Source organism: Neophocaena asiaeorientalis, unplaced genomic scaffold, assembly GCF_003031525.2.
Source record: "Neophocaena asiaeorientalis asiaeorientalis breed wild unplaced genomic scaffold, Neophocaena_asiaeorientalis_V1.1 scaffold540, whole genome shotgun sequence".
Lineage (NCBI taxonomy): Eukaryota > Metazoa > Chordata > Mammalia > Artiodactyla > Phocoenidae > Neophocaena > Neophocaena asiaeorientalis.
Genome location: NW_020172141.1, coordinates 3659700 through 3681300, shown reverse-complemented (window position 1 = coordinate 3681300; position 21601 = coordinate 3659700). Strand labels below are relative to the sequence as shown.

General features: G+C 40.6%; 1 protein-coding gene across 1 annotated transcript in view; it reads right to left on the bottom strand.

Moving 5' to 3' along the window:
- Positions 1-14659, bottom strand: part of ZNF624 (zinc finger protein 624) — a 23478-nt gene extending 8819 nt beyond the window's left edge. The window contains 5 exon segments of the mRNA XM_024753697.1: positions 2885-2980; positions 3703-3829; positions 7313-7378; positions 9803-9891; positions 14581-14659. Of these exon segments, the coding sequence (XP_024609465.1) occupies positions 2885-2980; positions 3703-3829; positions 7313-7378; positions 9803-9889 (376 nt within the window). The 5' untranslated portion in view covers positions 9890-9891; positions 14581-14659.
- Positions 14660-21601: the final 6942 nt, after the last annotated feature.

Here is a 21601-nt window from a genome sequence, read left to right as displayed (position 1 = left end):
GAAAAAAAAAAAAAAAAAAAAAAAAAAGTATGGTAGCCTTGACAGCCTTAAATACATTAGCAAAAAAGAATGGCTAAAATCAATAAGTGTCCAACTCAAGAAGTCAGAAAAGATCAGCAAATTAAACCCTAAGAAGGTAAAAATAATGAAAGAGAAGAAAGTAATGAAACAGAAATCAAAGACACAGTAGCAAGGATTAAAATTTATTTTTTAAAATCCAAATAAGATTGATAAATCCTAGCAAGACTGTTTAAGATAAAAGAGAGAAGACAAAAAATTTAGTACCAGGAATGAAAAAGGAGACATCCCTTCAGATCCAAATAGTCATTTAAAAGATAAACAGAGGATAGTATGCCCCTAAATTTAAATTTTATATTAAGTAGATCAATTCCTAGACAAACACAACTTATTAAACTGAAACAAAAAGAAATAGAAAATATGAATAGTCCTACAACTACAAAAGTAATAGAAGCTGTAATTAAACACCTTCCTCAATAAACTTTAGGCCAACATGGTTTCCCTGGTGAATTCCATGATATTTATAACTTCTTCTCTCTCACAACTCTTTTTCTTTTTAAAATATTTATTTACTTACTTATTTGGTTGCACTGGGTCTTAGTTGCGGCATGCATGTGGGCTCTAGTTCCCTGACCAGGGATCGAACCCGGGCCCCCTGCGTTGGGAACGTACTGTCTTATCCACTGTGCCACCAGGGAAGTCCCTCACAGCTCTTTCTTGTCCTCACTGTAAGCTGATGGCCTTGCTTTGTATTTTATTGAGAATAAAGAAGCTATCATCATAGTATGTCTCAATCTTCTCACCACCAGTTGACCTATATCTGCTCCCATCTTCTCCATCCTGCCTAGTGTTACTGCAGAAGAGGTGGCCTCCCTGCCTATCAAGGGTAAATCTCCTTTTCCATTCGTGATTTTATCCCTTTTCACTTTCTCAGACACGTTAGTTCTTCAGTGACCCTACCTTTGTCTTGCAACATCAATTTCTCCCTCTCCACTGGAACATCATTCCTACCAGCACTTAAGCACGTCAGAAAAGCTTCCATCTCAAAAATAAAAGTTTTCTTTTTTTATTCCTTCTTTCTTCCAGCCACTGCCCCATTTCTCCTTCCCTCTTCATATGGAGGGGGGCTTTCTCTAGAGAGCCATCGAAACTATCTCCAATGTCTACCTTTCACTCACTCTCTAAAAATACATATATAATATCAGATATAAAAATAATATATGTAACACATGTGCAAGTTATGGATGGCATCACAATAAAATATGCAAATGATCTAGAATCCATTATTCCTTTCCATCTCCACCATCACCCTGATCAAAGTTACTGTAGTCTCTTGCCTAGACTATTTTTTTATTTTTTTAATTAAAAAAATGTTTTTTGGCTGTGTTGGGTCTTTGTTGTGGCGTGGGCTTTCTCTAGTTGCAGCGAGTGGGGGCCACTCTTCGTTGCGGTGTGCGGGCTTCTCATTGTGGTGGCTTCTCTTGTTGCGGAGCACAGGCTCTAGGCGTGCAGGCTTCAGTAGTTGTGGCACATGGCTCAGTAGTTGTGGCTCACAGGCTTAGTTGCTCCACGGCATGTGGGATCTTCCTGGACCAGGGCTTGAACCCGTGTCCCCTGCATTGGCAGGTGGATTCATAACCACTGCGCCTCCAGGGACATCCCTGCCTAGGCTATTTTAACTACCCCTTTACTATTACCTGCTTTATGCCCTTAAGTTCAATTTCCATCAACAGGGTTATTTCCCAAAGATCCTTGATTAAAACCTTTCAGTGCCTTCACACTCACTTTGATTAAAATCCACTCGCCTTACCATGGTCCACAGAGTCCTAAATAGGCAGTCTACTGTCTATCTTATTCTGTACCAGTCTCCCTCTCCTTATGCTTCAGTCAGGCAGCTTCCTCAGATTTCTAGAACTCAGTACATTACGTTCTGCTGCCTGGAATGCTCTTCTTCTCCTCTTGCCTTGGCTGGCTTCTTCTGACTCTTCAAGTGTCACCTCCTCAGAAGCCTTCCCCGACCACACTATCTGAAGGAGGCACCCTCATCCCCATCCAAGTTACTCTTTCGTATCCTCATGGCTAAGTTATTATGACCATTATTTAGCGTGCTTTTGTTTATTTACTTGTCAATTATCTATTTCTTAAAATTTAATCTTCATGAGAGAAGGGACCTGGTCCATCTTACTGCTGTAGACATAGTACTTAACTCAGTTCACAGTATACAGATAAGTATTAAATATTGATTGTTTAATATTAATAGATATTGGTTAAATAGATAAATACTGTATTTTGATTCTCAACTGATTTACTGTTTGTATTCTCAATTAGTTAAGATTCTGGAGGACAGTAGGAGGGTTCCTCTGAAGTTTCAGCAGGCATGCAAGTGAAGAAAGTTAAATAATTAGTCAATGGGTTTAGCTTAAAAGAAATCAGTGGTGATCCTTAAGAAAGCACTTTCAAGAAAGTTAATGAAGGAAGGGATATCAAATAATGGTTAAACAAATGAGAAAAGTGTAAGGTTAAATGGAGAAGACAGACTGAAAGGGATATTTTATGCATGTTTGAAGGAAGGAACAATTATGAAAATCATGTTCCCAAGAAAGTAAAGTAGGATGTGATGGGAACTAGAAGTAGAGGGCAGAGATGGCAGGAGAGGGAAAAGGAGAGGGAAACAGAGGGAGAGAGGGAGGGAAGGCAGGAGGGAGGGAGGGAGGGAGGTGTAGGGAGAGAGGAAGAGAGGGGGAGAATCTTTTCCTTTGAGATAGCTTTGAGCAAAGATACCTCCCAAAATATTTCAGATGTTCTGCTCCATCCATGACCTACTGACTTCAAAGAAATCCCATCCTCCTGGTTCTTATTAACTCACCTGAAGAGGGGGTTTTTGAAGTTTCTCTCACTACCACCCATGGTCCTTTTCCATCCTCCAAATGAGATATCATGTCTGGTTTGGAAACTGCAAGCCCTGTTCAGAGAAAAATGAATAGGATTTGATTGTGCCTGTGAGCAAGAACTAGGGCCAAATTCAGTCTCAGCTCCTGATCTTCTGTGCAGAGTGGTTACTACAAGAAGTTTTAGGGGTGCACTGTCCAATGCAGGTGACAATAGCCACCTACGGATATTTAATTCTGAATTTAAGTTAGTTAAAATTGTATAAAATTTAAAATTCACTTCCTCAGTTGCACTAGCCACATTTCAAATTCTCAACAGCCACAGTGTAGAGCCTGCTACACTGGAAAGCACAAATACAAAACATTCCCATCACAGGAGAACACTCTACTGTACAGCAGTGTTGTAGAGAATTACCAAGGTACCTCAAAGAAGCTCAACATGGTGATCCCAGGTTTGGGGATAACCTCAGTTTAGAAAGAAAATAGACATATTTGTTCCTTTCTTTCTAGAGGCACTGATAAGTCTTATGGAAGTGACTAGAAAAAACAGTCCTAAATAGGAGGGACTGTCAATAATCTCCAAGATTCCAATGAAATATGTATTTCTTACTCTACAATGGGCGAACCACTAAGTTAAGAGCAAGAGATAGCATAACTCCCAACAATATGCCCCTAAGATTATGAGATTTTAATGCTTAAATTCTAACCCAAAATTCAGTTAAGTACTTTAGAGGGTCTGTATCTTCAGTAAACCTGGTCCAGTGGGCAGATACATAAACCTGGAGGTTACCCTTACCCAAGGAGACAAGATTCCTATAATTCTCTAGCATCACATCCTTGTGCAGCTTCCTCTGTGTAGGGTCCATCAGCCTCCACTCTTCCAATGTGAAGTCTATAGCCACATCTTTAAATGTCACTGATTCCTAAAATAAATACAGAGATCACTCAGGGACTGTACAGTTAGACCTATTAGGCAGATTAATACATACAAAACTGGGGAAGAAAACTAGAAAACTAGTAGTTTCCAGCCAAATCATCTTTTCTCCCTCAAAATCCTGCCTTATGTATAATATCAACTCTTTTTCAGTTCTATTCTATGAAATATGGCTTAATAAAAGACACAGTTTATCATTCAGATTGTAGATACAGAATATTATAAGCTATCTATCTGAGAAAGAAAAATAAGAAATTGTGGGACTTTGGGGAGCTTCTCTGGTCAGGATATAAAATATATGTATATATGCTTGTAAAAAAAATCAAAGGATGAGCCACAAAATTGTTTTAATGGTTGGTTATCTATTGGAGGAAGGGGGAAACAGAGTGAAGAGGACTGGAATAGAAGCTAGATTCCCTTGAATATTTCTTGTTTTTTAGATTTGACTTTTGAACCATGTAAATATATTATTATAAAAGAAAAACTAAATAAAAAAGCAATTTCTAAATATTAAAAGTAAAATGAAACCAGCTGGTAGAACACACATTCATCAGAGAGGAACTATTTTGAGTATCTTTAAAACATAGTAATTTTTCTGTATATCTCTTGTGAGATATATCCTGACGAGAAAAAGAACTGTAAAAAACTAAACAACACATTTTCAGTAACTAACCATTATTGTTGGTGGCAGTGATGGAAATGTTATTTTGTAACTGTTGCATGTGTAGTGTTGGATAAAGCAAATCAGTATTGATATCACTGAGAACTAATAAATTTGACATGGGAGAAAGAAGATATAAATGTAATATCAATGAGATTATGTACAATGAGATTATGTACAATCCAAAATTGCATGGGAAATATCGGTATATACTCATGAAGTATTTTAAGGAAAACAGGCCACATACTTCCTATCTCCGTCCATTCAATAGGTCTAGAAACAATAACCAAAAAGGTACCATTATGCAGTCTAGACCGTGGCCCCTACAGATTACTTTCTGCTACAAAAAACCAGGGCTTGGAACTTTCTGTCAAAATAAAAAGCAAGGGGGCTTCCCTGGTGGCGCAGTGGTTGAGAGTCCACCTGCCGATGCAGGGGACACGGGTTCGTGCCCCGGTCCGGGAAGATCCCACATGCCGTGGAGCGGCTGGGCCAGTGAGCCATGGCCGCTGAGCGTGCGCATCCGGAGCCTGTGCTCCGCAACGGGAGAGGCCACAGCAGTGAGAGGCCCATATACCGCAAAAAATAAAAAAAATTTTTAAAGCAAGAAAACTATCAAAGACTAGTACTAGGATCACGTCTGAGACTTGCGAGACAACTTCAAGAGGCTCTCACTGGCCAAAGATGGGACAATTTGAACATCCATAAGAACAATAACTGTAGTGGGCTTCAAAAATATCTAATACATTTAAAATTATGATTTCACTATAAAACTCTAAGGATACTCATTGATCATCTTTGGAGAATGCCTGGAAACTGGTAAATAAAGAGAAAGAATTAACCCTTTGCCCTTCTTTTCCTATGCAAAATACATATAGTTTGCACAGTAATAAAATGTAATCAGATGGTTTATGAGGGGAGGTTTCTCTTTATGGAAGTACTCCAGCTAATATGTGAACATGGAATGAAAAAATTAGAATATCACCACTTTGCTACCTCTAATGAATTAAAGGATTATCAGTGGCTGCTAACACACCAAAGAGGCATTATGTAGCTTCTGGTAGTAGATACCAGAAATATGAAATACCAATGCCAAAAAATTTTTTAAAAATCAAAATCTGAATCTGATCAAGCCTCTAGATTTAACTAACAATATAAAGGAAATACAGGAGACAGAAGTGCATGTTAAAAAAAACCCATGGGGATGCAATAAATAAAATCCATATTGTGACAAATTCTAAATCAATGCTGTCCAACAAATATAATGCAAGTCACAAATGGAATTTTAAATTTTCTAGTAGTCACATTAAAAAAAAAAAAAAAGAAACAGGTGAAATTAGTTTTAATAATATATTTTAGTTAGTCTAATATGTACAAAATATAATTTCAACATGCAATCAATGCAAAAATTATTTATGAGATAATTTACATTATTTTTTGTATTAAGTCTTTGAAATATGATGTGTATTTTAAGTTAACAGTACATCTCAACTTGAACTAGTCACATTTCAGGTACTCAACAGCCACATGTGGCTAGTGGCTCCTGTATTGGACATCACAGCTCTAAAATACAAATGACTTGGTTTCTTCAATAAATGATTACAAAGGGAAAAAAAGAGGGGGGGAACCTCTAGATCAAAAGTGACCTAAGAGACAGTATCAGCTAATATGACTCAACTGGGGAAACAAATACCAAATTAATATGTGATAATATTAAGGCTTACTGTTCATTTTTTAGCTGTAATTATGGTATTATACTTAAAACTAAAAAAATCTGTTATAGATACATAATGAAATATTTATAGATGAGATTATATAATGTCTTGGATTTGCTTCAATATAACCAGTGAGGGAGGGTAGTATTACAGATGAAATATGATTGCCATGGGTGTTAAGTGTTGAAGGTTCAATGGGATTCATCAAACTACTCTCTCTACTTTTGTGTAAGTATGGTTCATATTATTTGTCAGGTACTGATATGAAGGCTTTTAATGTAATGATTGAATCCTCACAATAAGGAAGCTGCTATTTACAGATAAGGAAAGTGAGGCATCGAGAGGTTAGGTGCCTTGCCTAAGTTCACAGAAGACACAAAGTCTCGATTCAAATCCAGGCAGTTTGGTTCCAAAATTCAAACTCATAAGCACTATACTCTATGATCTGGTAAATTAAGAACCTACTTAGCTGACTAATCAGGCAAAGGTCTCAAGTTAGACTGTACTTGGCTAAGGTATGCTCTGTATCGGAAGAAACAGATTTCCTCTGGAGTGTTTTTCTGCCATACAGATATGTATGCTTATCAAATTGTTTAAATCTTTTTATTTATTAGGACCTCAAAGTTTGTGAAGCATGTTTTATATAATTCTACTAATAATAAAACATGGCTAATGTGAGAGATAATGACAGTTCATAAACTGTTAATATTGTTAATCACTTCACACATAACTCAAATTACAATGAACTTACTGCGTTTGTTTTCTTTTCCCATCTGGAGCTAAGCCCCAGGAAAAATCTAAGAAGGCCCTCAGCTCTCACCTCTGGCTACCTTGAGGCTCTGCAAGCAAGAAGTGAAGTATGTGATACAGGATACTTTATCATTAGGAATTATAATGTGACCATCTGTCAAATTAAGGCTGCTACCACTGAGAGAAATAAAATCTGTCAAAATGATGCTACCAGCCCTGGTGTTACCACACCTAACGAGCCAGATGGTTCTTATGGTGAACTTGCAATGTGCTGGAACATTAAGAATTAGTGCAGTAAAAGAGGTGCCGTCTCTTCATTCCCCTTAGATACAATGCCAAGTATTACCTTTACCAATTCTTGTTCTTCTGCCTGAAGGTGAAGATCTTCATTTGGCTGGGGAACTTCAGGACTCTAAGGGGATACAGGATAAAATCACTCAGTGACAGGCTGCCTATTACCTACAACAGAGTCTCAGCAAGCACCACCAGTCCACTGTGGATGCGGTGTATATGAGATCACCTCTTTTACTGTATTATTCAGGGATGAAATTAAGGTCCCATAGCAACATCCAAACATAATCTTCTTTCACCTCATTTGAGACAATGACACACACAAGACTGAGAAAGATACAACTGCATAATTTTTAAAGGAGACTTTTAACAAATAACCTATCAAAACAAAAATAAACTTATAATAAGGGGTCTTAGATGCTACATAATTCTTTTTCCTATGAGGATGAAATCTGTTTCTCAGAAATAATCTATCTTGCTCAAGAATAACATTCAAAACCTACTAACACCATCTGTTTTCTACAACTGAAAGATCATGTCTGGGGGTTGGGGGGGGCCTGTCTCAGTACTCTTTCAGAGAATATTTCAGGGACCTCTCACAACATTGCTTTCTTCTAAATCTTAGACACTATATGCCTATAAAGACCTGATTTCATAAATGAAATGAAATTTTACTCTACCTTCTAGTAGTACTTACTGATTTTAGATTTTTAAAACTTATGGGTAACAGAACTATTAAATTTCATTGAGAAAAATGTTATCTTAGTTCTTCCCTTTCAAGTTCTTACCTTAGAAAGTACAAATATTCAGGGGACTTCCCTGGTGGTGCAGTGGTTGAGAGTCCGCCTGCTGATGCAGGGGACACGGGTTCGTGCCCTGGTCCGGGAAGATCCCACATGCCGCGGAGGAACTAAGCCGGTGCGCCACAACTACTGAGCCCACGTGCCACAACTACTGAGCCCACGTGCCACAACTACTGAGCCCACGTGCCACAACTACTGAGCCCACGTGCCACAACTACTGAGCCCACGTGCCACAACTACTGAGCCCACGTGCCACAACTACTGAGCCTGCGCTCTAGAGCCCGCAAGCCACAACTACTGAAGCCAGCGGGCTTAGAGCCGGTGCTCCGCAACAAGAGAAGCCACTGCAATGAGAAGCCCACGCACCACAACGAAGAGTAGCCCCCAATCGCTGCAACTACAGAAAGCTCGTGCACAGCAACGAAGACCCGACGCAGCCAAAAATAAATGTTAATTTTTAAAAAAAGTACAAATATTCAGCTTCCAAAAAATTCAGGATGATGTGAACCTCAACCTCTGATAATTAGAGATGTGTTTGATCTGGCCTATACTAGACAAATACTTTAGATCTACTGATAAAGTGAAACATTTTGGCTTTCACTTATCTTTTCAAGGGTATGTCTTAAGAACTATTTACATGTTTTATATTCTTGCTACAAAAAATAAAAGATCACTACTACAAGTTATTATGGATAATTTCTGTAACAAATTATATTTGTTGGTACTACCTTTCTTCTGAATCTCCTATTTCAAAAAGTCACTTCTAAAACACAGCTTTAATCACATTAATACCCACCTCAAAGACATCCAAACACACACACATACATATATACACTTAAATGTCTTCAGGGAAACATGAAAAGATTCAACTTAATTACCTAAATTCCAGTCCTATCTTTCACAAATTTCCATCTTGAATCACTGGCTCACTCACTGTTCTCTGCCTCAGAGCCTTGCCTTCTCACCTGAAGTACCCTCACAAATAATTTACAACAATTTAAATCCCACTTGTAATTGGGTACCAGCTTAAATCTAACCATCCTCATGAGCTTTCCATAACCGATTCACCCCATACTAATATCCCATTTCTTTCCTTACAAAAGCACTCAGCAGCTTTATCATACTGCTCAGTAACTATCATTCACCTAAATAAATTATGTAACTATTTCTTTTGTATGCCTTACCTCAGTGAGACTGTAAGCACCCTACAGCCAAGCACTGTGTCTTAAACATCTTCTTTCTCTCCATGTCATCTATTAAGCTTGATCACTTCTTAATGGGTAGAAAAGAGGAGAACACTAAGAGTGGGCACAAGGGGAATGGTCCCTATGAATTAAGGGTGTGTGTATGTACGCACATGTATTGTTTTGTTCAAAATTTCCTAAACAAAATTTTCCAATTGGAAAATATTCCATTCTACTACCCCATAAATAACTGAAATTTCCTGGGAACAATACAAAGTTAACGTCATAAGTAAATTTTCCAGACTGCCTATCATATCTAAAGATAGCACAGATTTTTTCTGCAAGATTACATGTCTTGATACTTGTTTCAATATGCATACTGAATCTTCCTATATAGATTACAAGCTTTACTATGATGAACCAAATTTTCATGGATCAAACAACTTGATTCAGTTACCAAAGGGAGTGTGGGTGAGGTCAAGTCACACGACTTCAGGAAAAGTAGTCGTGCTCTCAAAGCAGGACAACAGGTCAGAAGCAGAGGAAACCCCAACTTACCAGAGGTCCAACTGAAAAAACCACAGCAGCCATAATCTCTTCCTCTGGGCTCCCCTCTCTGGAAAGAGTGGAGTCCTGCAAAGACATATCTAAGAAAGAGAAATAAGCCATGAAAACCAATCCTGCCTTGGAAATCTCAGACTTACCAAGTTGAAACGTTGACATTACAAATAAGTATGACCTTGCTAAAGAACACAAGATTAACCTGCGCGATCGGCGAGGAAATATGATTCTTACCAGTGTAGAGCTTGAGATTTTAATACCACGAAATGTAGTTACAGTTGGCAGATCAGACATTGTACAAGGAACTTTGAAACTACTTTCTCACTTGACCGTCACGTCACCCAATAGAAACTAATTCCCGTTCCACCGGGGAGGAAACCGAGGCTTAGGAAAACTAGACTACTGATATTTTACCCAAGCTGTGTAGGGTCCCAGATCAGTCTAGTTCCAGGCCACGCCTGCCCCACTACCTCAACTTGCTGGGAAAGAAAACAATTCCATCTTCCCTTGCCACAACCACCGCCTCCTCTAACAGTGGAATAATCCAGTAATCTCTTTCTTCCCGTCCTTCCTCGCAAGAGTGAACTCACTAAAACTTCCACAGGCCTCTGCTCCATGTAAAGAGAACACCACAACTCCAAACTTAAAAGATATTAGAAGTCTTGTACATGCCTCTCTCAATCTCATATTCAAATAGCTCTTTATCTATCTTTTCTATATCAGGCAAACCCAAATAGAAAGGAAGTAGGGATAACAATAATGATATAAGAGAAAGTGGAATCCGATGCACAAAGCACTGAGCAGTAGTTCTTTTATACTGAAAATAGTTATATGCCTAATAAAGGCTTTACACTGTGGAGAAACAGGGTGGCAGAGATCTTGTTCAGATACCCCAGGCATTGATTCTGCCTTCTGTCTTTGGTTAAAGATACAGCCTTGCTGATGCTAAGTTTGGTTTGAAAACAAGAGCCTGAGGTTAGTAAACATTCTCTTAACAAGTGCAAGGTTGCAGAATGATGCTGCAAGGCATATAAAGGGCAGTGGCACAGTGAGAAATGAGCTTCCCAAACCTTGTGAAATTCTACTCTTTAATAAGAGTTTCTTAGACAGTTTGACATTCTCACTATCCAGTAGAGCTTTTGGGACCCAAAGGAATCTAGGCTGAATTATGCTGAATCTGTCCCTGCCTTGTATGTACAATTTGCCTCCATTAAGAATCCACATCCGGCCCAGTGGGGAAAAAAAGAAAAAAAGAATCCACATCCAAGAGCTTTGTGCTCAAAAGTATAAAGACCAGTGGCATCAACACCACCAGAGAGCTTGTGACACATGCAAGACCTCAGGCGCAACTCCAGAAACTACTGAATCAGAATCAGCCGTTTGTTAAGATCTCTAGGTGATTCATATGCACACATTGAAGTTTAAGACACACTGATCTAAAATAGATCATTCCAATAAATTGGACAACCTAGAAGAAATGGATAAATTCCTAGAAACAGACAACCTACCAAGCCTGAATCATGAAGAAACAGAAAACCTAACAGACTGATCACTAGTACGGAGACTGAATCAGTAATCAAAACTCTCCCAATGAACAAAAGTCCAGGACCATATGGCTTCACTGGTGAATTCTACCAAATGTTTAAAAAATACCAATCCTGGGCTTCCCTGGTGGCGCAGTGGTTGAGAGTCCGCCTGCCGGTGCAGGGGACACGGGTTCGTGCCCCGGTCCGGGAGGATCCCACATGCCGCGGAGCGGCTGGGCCCGTGGGCCATGGCCGCTGAGCCTGCGCGTCCGGAGCGAGAGGCCCGCGTACCGGAAAACAAAACAAAACAACAACAACAAAAAAATACCAATCCTGCTCACACTCTTCCAAAAAATAGAAGAGAACACTTCCAGACTCATTTTATGAAGCCAGCATTACCCTGATACCAAAACCAAGCAAGGGTACTACAAGAAAAGAAAATTATAGGCCAATATCCTTGATGAACACTGACACAAAAATCCTCAAAAAATATTAGCAAACTGAATTCAACAATGCATTAAAAGGATCATGTACCATGATCAAGTGGGATCTATTTCAGGGATGCAAGGATGGTTCAACATCTGCAAATCAACAAATGTGACACACCACATTAACACCATGCAGGATAAGAATAATATGATCCTCTCAACAGGGGTAGAAAAAGCATTTGACAAAATTCAACATCATTTATGATAAAAACTCTCAACAAAGTGGGTACAGAAGATATGTACCTCAACATAATATATGTTATGGGAAGCCCACATATTATTGGAAATTCTAGACAGAGCAATTAGGCAAGAAAAAGAAATAAAATGCAACCAAATCAGAAAGGAAGAATTAAAATTGTCACTATTTGCAGATGACATGATTTTATATATAGGACCCCCTAACAGATCCTGCCAAAAACTGTAGGAATTAGTGAACAAACGCAGTAAAGTTGGAGGATATAAAATCAATATACAAAATCTGCTGTGCTGCTATACACTAATAATGAACTATCACAGAGAGAAATTAAGAAATCAATCTCATTTACAATTGCTTAAAAAAAGAATAAAATACCTAGGAATAAATATAACCACAGAAGTGATTAGCTGGTATACATTGAAAACTTAAAGACATTAAGTGGAAAGATATTCCATGCTCATAGATTCGAAGAACTAATGTTGTTTAAATGTCCATACTACTCAAAGCAATCTACAAATTTGATCCAGTATGATTAAAATTTGCAAGGCATTTTTCACAGAAGTAGAACAAGTAATTCTAAAATTTGTATAGAACCACAAAAGACCCCAAATTGTCAAGGTAATTCTGAGAAATAAGAACAAGGCTGGAGGCATCATGCTCCCTGATTTCAAACTATATTACAAAGCTAGAGTAATCAAAACAGTAATGGTATTGGAAAAAGAAGACACAGATCAATAGAACAGAATAGAGTACAGAAATAAACCCACACATAAATTTACAACAAAGGAGCCAGGAATATACAATGGGGAAAGAACTGTCTCTTCAATAAATGGTGTTGGGGAAACTGGACAGCGACCTGCAAAAGAATGAAACTGGACCCCTAACTTACACCATACACGAAGATTAACTCCAAATGGATTAAGTAATTGAATATAAGGTCTGAAACCATAAAACTCCTAGAAGAAAACATAGGCAGTAAACTCCCTGACACCGATCTTGGAGATGACTTCTCAGGCACCAGAAGCAAAAATAAACAAGTGGGACATCAAACTAAAGCTTCTGCACAGCAAAGGGAAGTCCAGAAAATGAAAAGGCAACCTATAGAACAAGAGAAAATATTTGCAACTCATATATCTGATAAGGGGTTAATACCCAAAACATAAAAAGAACTCATACAACTTAACAGCAAAAAAGCAAACAATCTGATGTAAAAAATGGGCAGGGATGAATAGATATTTTTCCAAAGAGGACATACAGATGGCTAACAGGTACATGAACAGGTGCTCAACATCACTAATCATCAGGGAAATGAAAATCAAAACCACAATATCACCTCACACCTGTCAGTATGGCTATTATCAAAAAGACAATACATAACAAGTGTTGGCAAAAACATGGAGCAAAGAGGACACTCTGCACCACTGGTGGGAATGTAAACTGGTGCAGTCATTATGGAAAACAGTATGGAGATTACTCCAAAAATTAAAAATATAACCACCATATTTTCCAGCAATTCCACTTCTGGGCATTTATCAGAAGGAATAGAAAACACTAACTCCCAAAGGTATCTGCACCCCCTGTTACTGCAGCATCATTTACAACAGCCAAGCCGCGGAAGCCACCTAAGTGTCCACTGATGCACGAATGCATAAACAAAAAGCGGCACGTGCCCACAGTGGAATATTAGCCACAAAAAAGGAGGAAATCCTGCCGTTGTGACAACATGGGTGGACCTTGAGGGCATTATGCTAGGTGAAGCAAGTCACAGAAATAACGTGCAATCTCACTTATATGTGGAACCTAAAAACAAAACACCCGAGACTCATAGAGACAGACTGGTGGTTGGGAGGAGGTGGGAAAATGGGTGAAGGTGGTCAAAAGGTACAAACTTCCAGGTATAAAATAAGCCAGTCCTGGGACTATAATGCACAGCACGGTGACTAGAATTAACAATACTGTGCTGCGGGAATTCCCTGGCGGTCCAGTGGTTCGGACTGGGAGCTTTCACTGCCCTGGCCGGGGTTGGATTCCCTGGTCGGGGAGCTGAGGTCCTGCAAGCCGCGCGGTTCAGCCCAAAAAACTAAAAAAAAACCCCCAAACTCCCCAAACTGTGTTGCATATTTGGAAGCTGAGCCGGCAGGAAAGGCTGCCTCCATTTCCCAAAGGCAGGAGAGGGGGGCACCAGTCAGAGCGCCGCTATCGAACCCCAGTCCCTCCGCTCGGGTGCAGAGCCCAGGATGGAAGTTCTCCCTGCTCCAGCCCGCCTGCTTCCCGCACCGCCCTTCTCGGCCCATTGGGGCCCCCTCCTCCCTCAGTGCAGGCGCGCCCCCGGGAACAGGGGAAGGTCCAGTGGCGCGCCCACCCTGCGCGGTCCCACGACGCAGCGCTGCCAGGCCGCAGCCTTCTGAGGGAGGTCGGCCCCAGGGGCCTCTGGGGTGGGCGGGTCAGCTCGGGGGCTGGGGCCCCGCCGGGAGCGCCCCCGCCCCGGACGCCGCCGGGAGGCGAGCGCCGAGCGCCGAGGGAGGGGCGGCGGGGCCCCGGCTGGTCGCCCGGGTCGATGAGTACCTGGCGGCCGCCTGAGGACAGGGCGCTCGCAGAGCAGTGCGGGAACTCTTCCAGCAATGGCGTCGGCGGCCAGGCGGCCGCGGACGGCAGTGCGCCTGCGCAGCCGGCGGGGACCACGGCGCCCAGAATCCTCCGCGCCGCCACTCTGCTCTTTCGTCGCCTCTGTGCCTGGGTCTTTGAATTGGCATCGTTGACAGTTCGTGGACCTAAAAAGTTCTTTCAGGTTGAGAGGCCACGACTGTGTGTCAAGCACTAGCACTAGCGACACAGAAGAATGACACAGCCCTTGCCTCGCAACACTTCCGTGTGACTAAAGAAAGAAAGCCATTGAGAGAACAGAGAATCTCCTGCAACTAATTAAAGCCCCAGACGCTGGGGTCCGGGGGAGTTGCGTGTCCAGGCTTCTGCCTCTCATTCAACTTCTTGACAGAAAGATCGTAATGCCTTCATTGTAATTTCTGGGTCTTTGAGCTTCTTTCCTTGGCTCATACTAATAAAAAAAATAATTAAATGTTAGCATTATTGTTATTTTTAATGCACGTTTTCCTTTGCCGCAATTCCATGGTTTTAATGACTAAAGGCCATCTTCTCCACATTGGGTCACACAGAATCCTCAAGGCTTCTAGAGCAGCTTCCCTTAATGGTGAGACAATTTCCTCTCTAATCCTTCCTTCCTTCCCTCCCTCCCTCCTTCCTTCCTTCCTTCCTTCCTCGCTTACCTTCCTTCCTCTTGCCGCACCGCTTGCGGGATCTTAGTTCCCCGACCAGGGATCGAAACCCAGGCCCACGGCAGTAGAAGCACCGAGTCCTAACTGGACAGCCAGGGAATTTCCTCTAATCCTTTCTTATTCTGTGTGCCTTGGATTCTCTGCCGCTTTGATTGTGTGTGAGCCCCTCCAGATGGAGATCTGCAGGGAGATAAAAAGCTCAGTGAAACTGAACTCAGTGCAACACTGGGCTCTTGAGATTTCAGAGCCAATGGGTACCTTTGGAGAAAGTATGACCTAATCCTGTGACCCTTGAACTATCACAGGAGATATGCAAGCTGGAAATCTAACTCCTGGAGGTAACAAATACGGTATATGAAATGAAAAATATACGGGATACGACTAAGAGCAGATTAGACACTGCAAGGCAAAAGATTAGTGAATGCAAAGACAGAGAAATAGAAACTGCCGAAAATGAAACACAGGGAGAAAAAAGATGGAGAATGAACCAAGCAGCAGTGAGCTATGGAACAAGACGATGTAGTCTCGTAGTCTAAGTGTAATTAGAATCCCAGAAGGAGAAGAGAGGGTGAGGGAGTAGAAAAATATTTGAAGAAATAATGGCTAAATATTTTCAAAATTTGATGAAAATCACAAACCCATAGATCCAAGAAGCCCAGTGAAATTCAAAGAAAAGTCATGAAGAAAACCACACAAAGGCACATCATATTCAAATTGCTACATACCAGTAACAAAGGAAAACCTTAAAAAACAGCTGGAGGATATATCACTTATTTGGGGAATCTAAACTATGACATAAATGAACGTATTTATGAAACAGAAACAGACTCACAGACATAGAAAACAAACTTCTGGTTACCAAAGAGGAAAGGGGGTGGGGGACAGATAAATTAGGAGTTTGGGATTAGCAGATACAAACTATTGTATATAAAATAAATAAACAACAAGGACCTACCATATAGAACAGGGAACTATATTCAGTATCCTGTAATAAACCATAGTAGAAAAGAATATGAAAAAGACTGTGTATATATATGTATAACTGAATCACTTGGCTGTACACCAGAAAGTACAACAACATTGTAAATCAACTATACTTCAAAAAAAAAAAGATTTAAAAAACAGCTGGAGAAACAAAGATCTGTACGTACTAGAGAACAAAGATAAGTACTTCTCATCAGGAGACAAAAGCAAAAACACACAAAAAAAGCAAGCCAGAAGCCAGTGAAACAACACCTTTAAAGTACTGGGGAAAAAAACTGTCAGCCTAGAAATTTATACCCATCAAAATATTTTTCATAAATGAAGGTGAACCAGTGAACCAGTAGTGGGTTGAGGTGGGGTAGACACACTTCTCCCTATACTTCCCACTAAGTATAGCTAAAAACCCTCAATATTGTCTATAAAACAAATATAAGACTCAAAGTTGGACAGAAGACAGTCCCACTAAGGACACTGCCACCTGAGGAAAGACACAGTGGTGATTTTCCTAGGTTTTCTTTTTGTCTCCTATATGCTGGCCTGGGTAAGTTGACAACCTAAAATGCCAATGGGTACAGATTTTTTTAAAGCCCCCAATAAAGCCTGCTCTTTCCAGCCAGAGACCAAGAAGGGGAAACCTAACATAACAGAAAACTTTTGAGAAAAAAATCCCACTCCACTCCAGTCAAACACTATTGAAAAAAAACTGTGGTCCCACCTCAAGTCCATCAGCAAGGCTGAGTGGGGAGCCTAGGCCTCCATCCTACCCTGACTGTAATGAGGTGCCCCTCTGTCCCTACAGGGACGGTGTCAGAGAGGGGATGGGAAGCTGAGACTTTCATTCACGCTTGGTCGTACTGAACCTCCCCACACACAGTGTCAGTGGCACCATTTGGAAGCAGTAATAGCATGGCTCTCCCCTCAAGACAAGGTGTTGTCGGGGGTGATGGCCCAGTGGGGGTGGCCTAGCAAGAAATTCCTCTCCCCAGGGCTGTTAATAGAGACTGAGTCCCTTAGACTTCCATCCCCACCAAACAATAACCAGGTGGTGGTGACCTTCCTTAGCCCACCAGAGTGGTGTCAGAGGAGGCCTACTGAAACGCAACACTTAAATAAAAATCCAGAATATCATAACGAAATACTCAAAGTGTCCCCAAATTTGGCAGAAGACATAAGTCTGCAAACTCAAGAGGCTAAGAAAATGCCAAGCAGGATAAACACACACACAAAAATCCGGTTTAAGACAGATAAGCAGCAGCTGGACCTTCAGCTGCTCTGCCTTCCCCTGGATTTTTCCCTCAGTTTCTCTGACTCCTGGGTTACATGTATGTGTTTAGCTCTGTGATGTAGGCTCCTGGCTTCTGCAGGACACCCTGATCACAAGGTCAGAGGCAGCAAGAAGAGACACAGGTTTCATTCTGTCCTTATGCAGTTCCAGCTCCTGCTCACAGGCTCCCAGCCTGTTCGTGATCTTCCCTTGTTTACTGCCTGTGGGTTTCAAGCATCAGACGTGGAAACAGCTTTGCAGAGACTGTGTACCCAGCCCCCACGATTCCCAGAGCAGGTCTCCCTTGATACAGTAGCCAGGCCTCCCCAGGAGAGGATCCATGGCTTTCTGGCTGATAGCAAATTTCCCATTACCTCTGGAAGGGTCATTGCCCAGATCCTGGGAATCATGTGCCTGGTCTTGATGGGCACAGTGGTGACTAAGACAGTCATGTTATTCCCTCTGTCTGTGAAATACGGAGACATAGAAATCTTTTCTGATACCAGGATCACAGGAAGCAATGAAGGAAAAACCTGAAATGAGAGTTTGATGGCCTGCGTTCTAAGGAATCTCATGTTTTATAGACAATCAAGAATGGATCAACAACAAGGTGCTCCTGTACAGCACGGGGAACTATATTCAATATCCCGTGATAAACCATAATGGAAAAGAATATGAAAAAGAGTATATATGTATGTATAACTGAATCACTTGGTTGTACAGCAGAAATTAATACAACGTTGTAAATCAACTGTACTTCAATTTTAAAAAATTAAAAAAAAAAGTGACTTCTAAAGTTCCTATCAATTGTCACAGGTTGGATTCTTCTGCGAAAGCAGTTTCATTGATGGGTGTGGCTAACCAGCTAACTTTCAGCTAAAAGATTATAGATTTAGCAAACTGTAAGTATAACTGTGATTTTCTACACTCAAATGACATTAAATCAAACAGTTGTGGATCTTTAAATATATATATTTATATACATTATATTTATTTATATATGTATATATAAACGTAAGCTCTATAGTTGCAACACTTAAGCTTGGAGTCCTCTGGTGATCAGTTTTCATGAAATGAAAATAAGATTGCAAAGTCTTATTATACTTTATGTTATTTGTCCTTATTACAAAAATGGATTCAAATGCATTAGTGAAGTATTTATAACATACACACCAATAAGCACAGAAATCATAACTCTACGACTCAATGACTTATCAAGAAGCAAAGACACCCTTGTAACTACAACACAGTTTAAGACAATGAAACAGAATAAAACTACCAACTCAGAGGCCCCTCTCCCCGACCTTCCCAATCACTACCCATTCTATCCTGCTAAAGCTAACGATCATCTAGTTTTCAACACCACACGTTAGCATCACCTGTGTTATAAACGTGTGTACTTAGATCCAAACAGTACGAATTATCCTGTGTCTGGCTTCTTTTGCTCGGCATTATATTCGTGACATTAATTTGTGTGGTTTCATGGAGAGATTCTTTCCGTTTCGGTGCTCTGTGTGTTCTTTGAATGACTACCTCACGTTTATCAATTTTGCTGTTGATGGACATTTGGTTTGTTTCCAGTTTGGGGTTATTAGCAATAAAGCAACTATGAACATTCTTGATGGTTTCTTTTGGTATATATGCATAGACATTTTAGGTAAGTATAGACCTACAAATAAAATAGCTTGGTCATGGTGATTGCAGATGTTCAAATTTACACATCACTAAAAAGCAACAGTTTGCTAACTTAACAATCTAGTTAAGTGATGGAGAAAGTCTGGGAGATCTTTCTCTGATCTCACTGTGTGGGGCAGGGGGATTATCACACGCCACCTCCTTTTTCTCATGTGTCTATGCCTTCTTAGGATTCCTCCTACTTTAGAATATATGGGAATAGATATGGGCAAATTCTCCACCACCCCCTAATCAGGTAAACCTCAGAAGATTTCCCTCCCCCATTTCCAATTATATCTCTCACAGGTGATGAAATGGGACTGGAACTGAGCAGTTACACATCCATGGCTCTAAATGTAAAAGGAGATGGAACTAAGGACTTAGAAACTAATAAAGGAGCTAGAACTCACCCAAATCTGTCCTTTTCTTTTGGGGGGCATGAAAGATCTTTGATATTGATGCTTATGTGCACATGAAGTCCTCTGAAATAAGATCTCTGGAAATAAAAAGCCAAGCTCTTCAACCCTGTTGAGTTGTTCGAAAAGTTCATGTATCTGGAGACTCTAAGGGGTGATACCAGAGACTCAGGCACTGCTGGATCAAAGACCGTTTACCTCTATCTCTGTGCACATTTTATGTATAGTAAACTCAATCTAGGGACAGATTATCTGGTTTATGGACAAACACAGTTCAAAAATAACAGGTTACACCGTGAAAAATGTAAAGAACAACAATGCAGGAAAAAATATCTAATTTTTTGAGGGCCTTATTTGGAACTGCAAGGTAATCCACAAAAGCCACATTTTATATATTACCACAGGGGAATACCCTTCCCCCTTGTCACCATAAAACCTATGGTGAGGGACAGCCCAGGTGGGACCTTAAAAAGAATTAGGTAAGGAAAGGGAGAAAGGGACAAAGAACTTCCAACCTGAATCCTGTTGTAATAATTTTTAAAAAGTGAGAACTCATTTAATAAAATTAAAAATTTTGAGAGTTAAAATAGGTAATTGAAATAATTAATTGCCAACTAGTTTGAATAACACATTCTTATACTATCGTTTTTATACTTTTGGGTGATGAAGCCAAAAGTAACTCAAAGTTTACCTTAAATCAGTTTTTTAGCATATTTGGCCTAGTTTTAACTGTACTTTTCACATGAAGTTCTCCCCTCCCTTGTCTCCCCAGTATGCCTAAGTGAGGGGTGTGCTTGGCCTGAGGACTTCGAGCATCATTTGGTAGGAACGACCTTCCTTGGCTCTCTCACCTTCTTGCAGATACATGGGTTGTGATCCCCCAGCTCATGTCTACAGAGGTTGTGAAGCTAAGATGAACAATTAGAAATGCGATCAGTTTCCTGAATGATGTGGAGATATTTTATAGTTGGTTTTTCTTTGCCTCTTAAAATATGCCTAAGTGAGAATTTGAAAGCAAGTTATAGAAGTTTCTGACAACAAATATATAAATGACATCTTTATTGACAGTGGGCCAATAAGAACAATCAAATTTTGTTTACACGTAACCAAAAACATTTGAAAAGCAGAACACTAAAACTTCCAAGATTCCTGTGGGAGCACAAATACACAGTCAGAACTGATTGAACTCCAAGCATAAAAGGAACAAATACTGAAACGCAAAGGGCCAGAGCTCTCCGTAAAACTAGCTTAGAGTAAGTCCTTTGACACTAATTAAATGACAATAATACTTGAGTCTCTGGAACCATGGTGTGGCTCCTGGTTAAGTGATAATTAGAAGGAAAAAAGGCAGATTCCACGAGGTCTCCAGGAGGCTGTGCAGGGAGCTGCACCAGATGGAAGCAACAGCAGGAAGAAGTGAAGCCCTCCTCTACGATACGCCAGGGAGCAGGATGGTCGGCTCTAGATCACTAAGTAAAGGTGTGGAAGACTCACTCATTCTTAAGTCATTTCTGATTGACGCTTAGTCACTTGCTATAGACAGAATGCTTTGTGTCCCCCCCAAATTCCTGTGGAACCCCAATCCCCGAAGTGGTGGTATTTGGAGGCAGGACCTTTGGGAAGTGATGAGGTCATGAGGGTAGAGCCCCCATGAATGGGACTAGCGCCCTCATGAAAGAGGCCCCAGAGGGCTCCCCTGCCCTTCCACCATGACAGGACACAGTGAAAAGATAGCCATCTGAGAACTGGGGAGGAGGCCTCACCAGACACTGAATCTGCCAGGGCCTTGATCCTGGACTTCCCAGTCTCTGGAACTGTGAGAAGGTTGTTTATAAATAAGCCACTTAGTCAATGATATTTTGTTACAGGTAGCCTAAAACAGACTCACCACTTCATTAAAATATATGTAACAGTGGATCCTCCAACTGCATGGGTTTGAACTACTCAGGTCCACT